General features: G+C 39.8%; 1 protein-coding gene across 4 annotated transcripts in view; it reads right to left on the bottom strand.

Moving 5' to 3' along the window:
- Positions 1-1046: 1046 nt before the first annotated feature.
- Positions 1047-10801, bottom strand: part of KCTD5 (potassium channel tetramerization domain containing 5) — a 370201-nt gene continuing 360446 nt past the window's right edge. For 3 of the 4 annotated variants that reach the window (XM_085629273.1, XM_085629275.1, XM_085629274.1), the window contains one exon: positions 1047-5931. In XM_085629273.1, the coding sequence (XP_085485399.1) occupies positions 5902-5931 (30 nt within the window). In that variant the 3' untranslated portion in view covers positions 1047-5901. The remainder of the gene's footprint in view (positions 5932-10801) is intronic. The other variant, XM_085629272.1, reaches the window with a different exon arrangement.

Raw genomic sequence — 10801 nt, 5'->3', positions numbered from 1 at the left:
ATTACGCCACAGCACCACAGTAGACAATAGTTATGGGTACTTTCAGTAGCTTTAAGCATTATGTTTCCTACTGCCAATTAGAAGCATCACGGTCAGCAAATCATGAGCACAACTCCATTTAAATGGATAAAAGCAAGAAATACTTTATAAATTAACAGTTTTCAACTCTGATTCAACAGAAGCAAATGAACCAATCCAAAGTTAATTATTTTAGTAACTTCTAGGTTAAAACTTGAGATGCTCCTGTATTGCTAGCACCTTCCTACTAGGTATATAGAATCCTCAAAACAGCAAATGGTGCTCTTAAACTAAGCCACACCACTTTTTTCTTTTTTGTAGAGTCAGGAATAGCTCAATAAAAGCCCCTCCCATCCTCTCCTGCAGAGAAACCAGCCTTTGCAGATTATAAAGCACTGACAGAAGCCAAAGCAAATGTCCAAAACTTCTGCAACTGAAGTGTTTTGGTATTCTCATACTGCAGGTCATGTAACTTTCTCACAATTGTCGAGGAAGACATTGGTTAGATACAATCAAAGTACAGCCGCAGACCCCATATAGTTCCATTCATTTTAACCAACGTTCTTATGTGGCCTAATTAACTTGTCAATCTCCATCTCCCCTACATCCCACCTAGCCCACCTCCATTCACCCCACCAATCCACAATCTCTCAATCACCCAAAAAATGGTGCATCAAGACAGCAAACTCAGTTCCAACCATGCAAGGTTTAATGTCTTCACCAATGTATTCAAATGGGGGGCAGTAAAATACTGCAAAGTTGCTTGAAATTAATAATCATTTTATACAGCACACATGCTTGGTCTCTGGAGCTAGTCTCCTACAGATCGCTGCTATACTGAAGAAAGGAAGTCCTCTTCAAACTAGTGTAAAAGATATATATATATTTAGTTATTTATAAATGAAAGTTAACTGCAATAATTGTGACTTTTAAATTCATATTGGGTCTTGAAAAAAAGCACTAAATGGGGTTCACCATAGGCAGTCATCGAAACTAAAGGGGACACGTGAACAAATAAAAAAGTCCACTTTTTGAAGGTACATTTTTATTTGACAGACAACAAGTAGGTTTTAAATATTTAGCCCTTTATAACCTCTTAGCAATCCTTTAAAATGCATTTCAGCAGTGTACAGCATTGACCTGTTCAAAAGCAATAGGTGGTCATGTACGAGATTCTTGATTAACTGGTTAGATTAACACATCAGAAAAAGTTTGCTTTGAGGAATGAGTTTCTCTAAAATGTACTTCCCTTGTACCTCAAAAACACTTATGATATCTGTGAGCGTACTTCATCATCATGTTATGACAATAGGACTACAACTGCTTAGATACAAAAAATGAGGCAAGCACAAATTAGACATGAGCTTTAAAAAGTAAATCTCAAATTCCATTTACTTTCAAGTACTACTCAAGATTCATTGGGCTTGCAAACACAACCTTCCTCCCCAAAACTCCAACCAAAAAAATCTGTAAAAAGTCAGAGTAAAGGCTTGCAAGGTGTTACCATTAACGGAACTGCATAAATGACCACTAACTGTACTAACAAAATGTTAAACAACTAGTAAGTTGTCAGTGGTGAATAGACGTTTCTTACTCTTAGTGAATAATCTGAAGAAAATCTTTATTGATCAGAATCATAAATTGTAACTAACTGAGCTGATGTTGCATGGTCTTTATCTGGCGTAAAACTATAAACTAATCCTTGAAAAGCTGCTGCAGGATGATACTGTATTCGTCCTACAATCTAAGCCAATCAGCAAAAAAACAACCCCCTGTTTTGAGGAATTATTTTTAAAGTAAAGCACCATTTTCAATGGTGTACACACGAAATACACTATTTCCAAAGTTAAAGATCCGCAAAATATTTTACTTACCTCGTTTCCAACGTTGGGCAGTTACTCTACAGCACCACAATAAAGAGCAGTTATGGAAACTGAGCATCTTCATGCATGTTTTTAATGCTTCCAATCTGAAGCATTACTGGCAGGAGTTCATACCTTGCATCCCCAATACTATAGAGAAATGCAAGCTGCGGCTTAATATGGAACAGTTGTCACATATGGTTCACCAGAAGAAAATGACCCAATTCAAACTCAACTTTCAGAACGTCTGGGTTTAAAAACAGCCATAAAATGCCAAGAACATGCAATTATTGTTTTACCTGCAAGAACAATAAATGCCATGCTCAATCCCAGCACTATCTGTTAAACAATTACCTTGGTGTACTTGTATCAGAACTACTTCTTAGACCATAAGATTCAATCTAACAAGGAACCTTTCAAGTGGTGCAAAAACAGTCTCTAAACAGTCCCATCGTAAGAGCTCTATAGTATTTATAAAAGGAGAAAACATTGGGTAGCGAGTAACCATTTTTTCAATTACAATATTTGAACCAGATACCGACTGCAAAATACTTGGCCACAAATACAATGAATAAAGTACACTGCATCCAGACAAATGGCCAACATAAACTTTCATGCTTTAACATGAATTATATGCCTTTGATCCCATAAAACAAATTGTCAAAGGGAAGTTAGAGTGCATAAAAATAGGTAGGTTAATGACATTTTTCAAATCAAACTTCACTTCAACTAATCTCAAAACCTGTTGGCAAATTCATGCTTATAGTTTTCTAATCATTGCCTTAGCTCCTCCACACTGAATAAACGAAATCAGCAATCCTTTAGAGGGAAGGTGGCACTCACTTTAAGCAGCTACTGAACACGCTTAATGTTTTCCACAGGTATGATCCACAAGCTCATTCTAAAGAGACAAACACAGTGCCCACTGTGAAGGTCTCTTTCCAAATGAGAAAGTGAACGAGAATGCATTTGAATGATTTTCTTGAATAAAATTGGTCCTTACACAAGCAAATGCCTGTAAGGAAACTTATCTGCATGTCCAGAGATCTCCTGCCCATAAGGGATCACCTTGTGTTAGTTTATTTAAACAATGCAAATGGACCGTGATGGGCTTGCAAAGAACAGGTTTGCTAGTTATGGGTATGGAAGAATACAGGCCATGAAACCTTGCATATTAAAATGTTGTAGTACTGTTCACAAAAATAGCATATTTCAGATTTTTCTGTGTTCAACTGCCAAGTAAACAGACTCGCATTACAATTGGACAGAAATATGGAGAAGTGACAACTACCTTTCCGAAAGAAAACTTATTTTCTCATTCCTTCACTACACAGATGACCAAATATATTTTAACTCTTGATAGGGCAATGTAATTCCTTAAGACACAATGTTGTTGATCACCCTAACAGTCTTACATTTAAGTTAGCATGGAGTGCATCTATTATAAAAAGATCAAAGCAGTTTTAGCACTATAAAACAATATCAATTAATAGCTCAGCCACTTTTTAAATATTTTAGGTCACGCATCATCTGTGTGGTGTAGTTTTGGGAGAGTAAGAGTGTAACAGACCCAACTCTCTGCATAATTATTCTAATAAAATAATTTCGGCTGAAGCATCACTATATTCAGCTCACATACACCTTGCTTGTGAGACTGCCAGCCCAACATTTCTCTGAACGGCAATGAAAAATCAGACACAAGTATTTAATCAATAATCAAAATGGCCTTGATGTTAGATTTTCTTCATTAATCAGCTGTCCTTAAAAACAATCTTGTAAAACCCTCTAATTCCATAGATTGGTCAGAACTACCTCGGAAACATGTAATTGTGCATGTAAACAAATTAGATGGTCCAGATATGCCATGAGCAGCAATACAGAAGTAGAAGTAACACTGAAGACTAAATGATTTGGTTCACAATCTTAATATCCCATGCGCCGATTCAGCATCAACATGTGCCCACTTCCTCAAATAGGGTTTCAGTTAGGACGGGTGATGTGCTTCCACACACCTGCGCTCAATACATTTAGGCTCCGATGGTTTGGGGCCTCGTTTTATTTAGTCATGAAAGGAATGTTTGAAAGTACTTAAGACAACTACACCACAAATAACACTGCTATTAAAACTCAATTCTGTTCAAGGGAAAGTGAAAATATGTAGTAATTTCTAGCTTGAAAAATATGGATGCCTAAGAAAGTATAAAAAGATTACTACAAACATTATTCAAGAATCTTACATTAGTTAATTCAAAATGTTTTAACATTAAAAAAAAAAAAAAAAGGAAAAATGCTCATTATAAACCAACTTACAACCTTACTATCAGTACGAACTGCAGTTAATTCGACCAAATAATTTCTCCCTTTGGGTTATGTCTTGGCGAAAAGCGAGAATTACAAATGAAGACATTACAAACCTATAAAGGGTTTTGCAAAATGCTTCACCCAAAAAGTTGGAGAAACCTTGGGGGAAAAACCCTTGAGCTTGTAAACTGCTTTTCAGTTACAGGTTAAACATTTTACTGACATAAGGTTTATATAAAATCTGCTTACGTTTCTAACGCAACAGTGCAAAGAGTGCAAGATATTTCACTACTTTTCTAGAACCCACTTATGAAAGGTATTTTCCCTCATTTGCATGTTCACAGCACTGTATAAATGTAACCATCTAGTGGACAGTTTAGTGTGCTGGTCTCAGATGCCCATATGTAAATAAGTATTAAAATCCGTCCACTTCAGAGGTGGTAGATTAAGTAAAAAAAAAAAAAAAAAATTCAAAAACATGCCAATGTTTTTATTAAAAGTTATTTTACTAATCCACACCTTAAAAAAAGCAACTCATTCATCTCAACTTGCCTTTCCATTAGTACTTCTGGAGCAAACACCTGGAAGAACTTGGGTCCTGGTTTTAAATATGTGGTAAAGATGTACTGTAGATATACTAAAAATGCAAATGCAGTGAAATATATTTTAAACCTTAAAACTAGTCAAAATGTTCCGAGCCGGCGTGCCCACCAAAACCTATTTCATTCAGTACAAGCCTCTATTGTTATGATGGCCAACAGCAAAATGGATACTCCTGTTAAGTACAACTAAAATGGCCATTTAAATACTTTTCAGAGGTCGCAAAACCCATTTAAATGCAATACTAATAGGTATTCCCAAAAAGTACTTGTTACAACTTTGTTATTCATGTAATGATTTCAAAAGAATATTCAGTTGTGAACTGAGATTCCAGCTTTTTCATTGTGAACATTTTGGAGGGGCGTGCAACCTCAAAAGGAAGGGTCATTTTGATAAAACATTTCAAAAACTGGCAAGACATGAAGAATATAATCAATGTGCGTTTTTAAATTCATATTGTTTCCATTTTGGTTGAACTTAGACCCCTCCCTCCCCCTTTAAGGCAGGTTAGGTGCTGCTCAAAGATATGCAAGACATGCCTAGCTATACACTTGATGCTTTACAAATTTAGTGCAGAAAAGATTATAATTCTGGTAATGAGTCAGTCACAAATTTTCTGTTCCAGTAGCGGTTGTAGCAGGATAAGATGCTTAAGAATCTGCACTCGGATACATGCATTATCAAATGGGTGTGGCCTATAGCTGCACTTCATATGTAGTACCAAGTCTGCAATCCATATAGAAAGCATATTAAACAGACGAATATTGGGCGGCGAAGAGGCAGCACAAGGTCTACAATACATCTCCTCAGAGAAAACCATAGAACTTGATCATTAACTCCCGTCAGCAAATGTAGTTCTTAAATATGCCCCAACAGCACAGTGCAACCATGCACTGTACAGAAACTCCTCAATGCATTTATTTCATTTAGTGATCTCAGGTATTTTCTAATTGGGTACATTCCGGCTACACTAGCTTTCAAGAAAAGTTCCAACCAAGTTCCATAGAAAGTTGACTAGAGTCGTTTCCTGTAGTCAAGGCGTTCAACGTGGCAATTGCATCTTGTCATAGTTTACATGAAATAAAATAGTAAAAATTTTGCAGCATTCAATACTGAGTCTTCACATCCTTGAACCTCTTTCTTGCAATATCTGAAAGGCAAAAAAAATTGCTATTAATATTTTGGAAGCAATACTGTACAAAACACATTGTAATGTGACTGTACATCACTCATTCCATTAGGCCTGGGCAAAGCAGCACTCAAATCTTATGATTGGAAGCTTCATAAGCACAAATGTTTCTCAGGTTCAGCCAGAATTAATACCTGGGTGTAGATTTTTTTAATCATGCCTTCTAAGGTATGGTAGCTCAGTTTAGTGCATGAACTCATTTTAGACTACCCTGCAAGAGACAGCATCACCCTGAAATAAAATGTACATTTTATCAAATAAGATGCTGCTTGGGTGCGAGGGTGATACCACAAAAGTTATTCAACGTGCTTACACATTACACCAGACATTAAAATAGACAAATTTACAGACGGGGTTTTAGATCTTCCCGTCTGCAGCAGATTGATTTATACAGGCCTGCTATAGCTAGCAAACAATGTCATCTTGTCTCTTCAATGCCTACCCCGTTAAAAACAACATTTCATGAGGCATACAGCCTAGGCGTCAAACTTCTCATTCATTTTTCAGCCACCCAACTTCCATATGGGGTCCTGAGCCCTCCCAGGGATCAGCATTGAGGTCTGGAAGGCCTTGTTTGCAGGTCAACCAAAACAAAGAATACTGAATCGGTAAATGGGTCAAATCCCAGCACAAGTTTGAAGATTTAGGACCGCCAGCGGATCTGAAAACATTCACAAGCTTTGAAATTGTCCTGCCAATAAATGAACTTTTGCAGAGGCCTGTGGGAAAAATAGAAATAAAAATCGTCCAGGCCTTCATCCAATGCATTACTGTACACAGTTCAGCAAAGGTTAATGCGAAAACTAGTACTTAACAGAAACATTGGTCACTAAAGTCAAGCAGAAGCACACATTGTCACATGAAAATATTGATTATGTTTGAAAGAAAGGATGACAGAGCGTCCCAGAAAGAAAAGAGGGGGCACTTCAAAGTAAATTTGATTATGTTGGAAAAATGTACATGAAAATCTGACAAATGCTGGTAATGGATGTTTGCTTAAGTGAAAAAAGCAAAGTGATTAATAGTGTTTTAAAATTTCCCTTAGAACGTCCTCCCTTCCTGCCGTTTAATACATTGGCTTTCGCAGATGGAGAGAAGGAAAATATTACTTACTCTGTCAGCATCTGTTCGTGGCATGTAGCGCTGCACATTCACATGCTGTGTATACTCCTGCCACCTAGTGTTGGGCTTGGACATGTGCTACTTGTTTTTGTTTCAAGAAGTCTGAGTCACAAGGTGTGGTGACTCTGCCTATTGTAGACAATGCACATGTACATCAGATCCACAGTAGATAGTTTAGCATCTGCAACTGAACCCAGGTGGCGAGGAGGGTGAGCGCATATGAATCTACAGCACTACATGCCACAAATCGAGGCCTACAGGGTAAGTAACCTTTTCTGTCCGTGACATGTGTAGTTGTATAAAGCAACCCTCCCCAAAAGCGGTGGCTTAGCCTGAGGATGCAGCAGAAGACTGAAACAGTGTGGGCAAGACAAACTGGCCCACTCTAGCTTGTCTAGCCGGGCCATTAACGGTCCTTACCTTGAAGAGAAGTTCGCTGACCTCAAGCAGGATCTCCTGGCTTTCAAAGAGATCATGCAGTCCGTTACAATTCTCCATGAAGATGGAGAGGGTATGGAATATACACCCTTCACCTGGGAATGATCAACTCAATCCACCAAGAGTATTCGGTGATGGGGATGAACAATCCTTTTCCCGTTACCCACTTAGTTCCAGGTGGAGTTCTAGGCCTCTTCCTAACCATCACTCCAGATCTCATAGGTTTCAGTCTCAGTTGTCGGCTAAGGGCACCGTCGCTCTTCTTTTCTCGTACAGTGGAACAGGTGTTTTCGCCTCCTCTAACTCCGCTATTAACATTACCGCCATCTCCTCTGACCCTGACAGGGAACCCAGGGTCAACCTCAGATCAGTTAATAAGGAAAACCTACTGCAAATAACTGCCACTCTTCATGAAGGGATTTACACCTCCCCTCACATTAATTGGATGCGGCTCAGCTGCAGATTGGCTGTGAAACATGCTGCTGGCTGACATTTCTGCCCTCATTATTGAGCAATATTTGGACTTTATTCTCACTGAAACCTGTTCGACATCTTAATCCCTCCTGATGCCATCAGATGCGATCGTCTGGTGAAATGGGGGGGGGGGGGGGGGGGGGAGGTCAGAGCATCCCTGCATTCATTGCACCAGCCTAACTATAAAACAATCTCATTATGCTTTGCTATCTCCCTGCGAGCAACTAGTTAGAGAAATTTGGAGTAAGGCCAAGATTGTCATTGTGCTTCAAACAATTTATCATCCTCTGAGAGATAATTTGTTCTTCATAGAGCAACTCATGGAGGTCATTAGCTCATGTCCGGATCAACTATACCATATCTTCCTCGGAGACTTTAACCTCCATTGGAATGACACCACAGCCCCTTTAGTCAGCTCCTTTAAGTCTTTCTTCTACGATCTCAACTTCTTTCAGGTCTGTAAAGAACCTACCCACAACAAAGGCGCCACCCTCAACCTCATTATTGCTAAAGACAATATCATTCAACTGGGTGACATCCTACAAAGTGACTGGTCGGATCATCATCAAGTTTCCTTCTACATACTGGAAAAGATCACTAGCAGAAAGGGACAACCGCGTAAAGCTAAACAGCTGTCTCGCAACATGAGACATCAACATCAATGCTCTAACTTCCATCACCATGAATAGACTTCAGCCTCCCCCTAACATGACCAAACTGGACGATCTTTCTGATCATTACATTAGCACTGTGGCTAATATTTTTAACACCACTGCGCCGCAACAACTCAAAAGGATTGCTCTCAAACAATCCAAACCATGGTTTAATGGTTCCCTAAATGACGAACGCCGTAATCTTAGGCTTTCAGAGAGGCTCTGGAGAAAAGAGCCTTCCACCACTAGCCTCCATCAGCTAAGGAAAATGAGCAGTACTTACAACCTAATTCGCATTGCTAAAACTGACCATTTAAGGGTGCAGCTGGACGGCGCTAAAAACAGACCCAAGATGCTATTTGAAAATCCAACAGCAAGCAAACCACTCTTCCAACCCCACCTTGTCTCCCTTGACTCCGCTTCCTAGTGGGGAGGACTTCGCAGTGCACTTTTGAAAAAACTAGGAAAACTGAACTGGAGCTGCAATCTGTCACACCACATCAGCGGAGCTTGGGGTTCCCTCGGCAGTCTCCTTACTCTCTGGTTGTTCTCCCAAAAACTGCGCCACTTGGAATTCCTTTATCCTGCCATATTTCAGAGAGCTACTCCATGATATGGCAACACTAAAACCTGCCAATCACTTCAGCGATCCACTGCCTGCTAATTTCTTTTAAAGATCTCAATTCGGTCATTCTACCTCTTTGCTCAAGGATCATTCATGAATCTCTTCTACAGGGGAGGATCCCCGATTGCCTCAAAATTGGGCAAGTCACTTCTATATCTAAGAAGCCCAACACTGATTAATCTGATCCTAACAACTTCCGGCCTATCACCAGCATCATGACTCTAGCCAAATTGCTCAAGAAATGCGTCCACAAGCGGCTCTGCAACCATATAGAGAAATTTTAACTACTGCCACTATCGATCGGGTTTCAGAGCAGGGCACAGTACTGAAACAGCTCTAACTCACATTGTGGATGACTTCCTGAAATCCCTTGATCAAAATGTCCCTCGTCTTCTGATCCTTCTTGACCTGTCCTCTGCATTCAACATCATCCAACATGAAAACTTGATTCATCTTCTTCAACATAGGATGGGTCTCTCTGGCCCGGTCCTAATGTGGTTTGCCTCTTTCTTATATAACCGCACAAAAAGGATTAAACGCAACTATTCCCTAGCATCCAGTACCCCGGTCAGGATTGGAGTGCCGCAAGGATCCGCACTCTCGCCCACGCTCCCCAACCTTTTTATGAAGCCACTTACTGTCATTTAGAACCATTCTAATATTCATTACCACATGTATGCGGATGACATGCAAATGTAATTGAAGATCTCCTCTCCTGATGACATTAAAACTTTAAACGAGGCTCTCACAAACTCAACTATGGTTAGCCCAGAACCATCTTTTACTAAATACTCTCAAAACTGAATTCCTGCTGATAGCCCCCACAACCACTCTGTACCTACCCTGGACTGGCTTACACAACTCACAGCCCTTAACTGCATCCCTCACGTGGTTGACTACGCTAAATCGTTAGGAATTACCTTAGACAAATACCTTTATACGCAAGCTCACGTCAGTGCTATTATTAGGGGTGCCAACTTTCAACTTAACACCCTTAAGAAAATCAAGCCTTTCCTTCTGCCTGAAGACATACGGCCTGCAGTACAATCCCTAGTGAAATCGCGACTGGAATATGGTTTGGTGACCCTTGCTGGGCTTCCTAAAGAGAGGTTGGCCCCTCTCAGAGCCACTCTCAACACATTGGCCAGGCTCATCACAGGCTCCCAAAGACACAATCAGTACACCTGACCGTCTGCAACTTGGCTGTCTATTGAAGCTAGGATATGTTTTAAAATAGCTTGACTAACACAAAGCCTTGCATTACAACACTCCGGTTTATTTGGCGAACAAGCTCGTTCTTTCCGGCTCTGGTCGGATCGGAAGTACGTCCACCCTACTCTTGAAACCTCCCAAATTCTAAAAGAGAAGTATGTACAAACGTGCCTTCTCCCGTCTAGCTCCTAGGATTTGGAATGCTCTTCCTACTGAGATCAGAGCCAATCCTTCCACTGCCTCTTTCAAGAAACATATCAAATGGCTTTTCCAGAGTGAACATTAACTGCTTCAACTTGTACTCTCT

This window comes from Triturus cristatus, chromosome 10 (genome assembly GCF_964204655.1).
Source record: "Triturus cristatus chromosome 10, aTriCri1.1, whole genome shotgun sequence".
NCBI lineage: Eukaryota > Metazoa > Chordata > Amphibia > Caudata > Salamandridae > Triturus > Triturus cristatus.
This window is presented reverse-complemented; position numbering and strand designations above follow the sequence as displayed.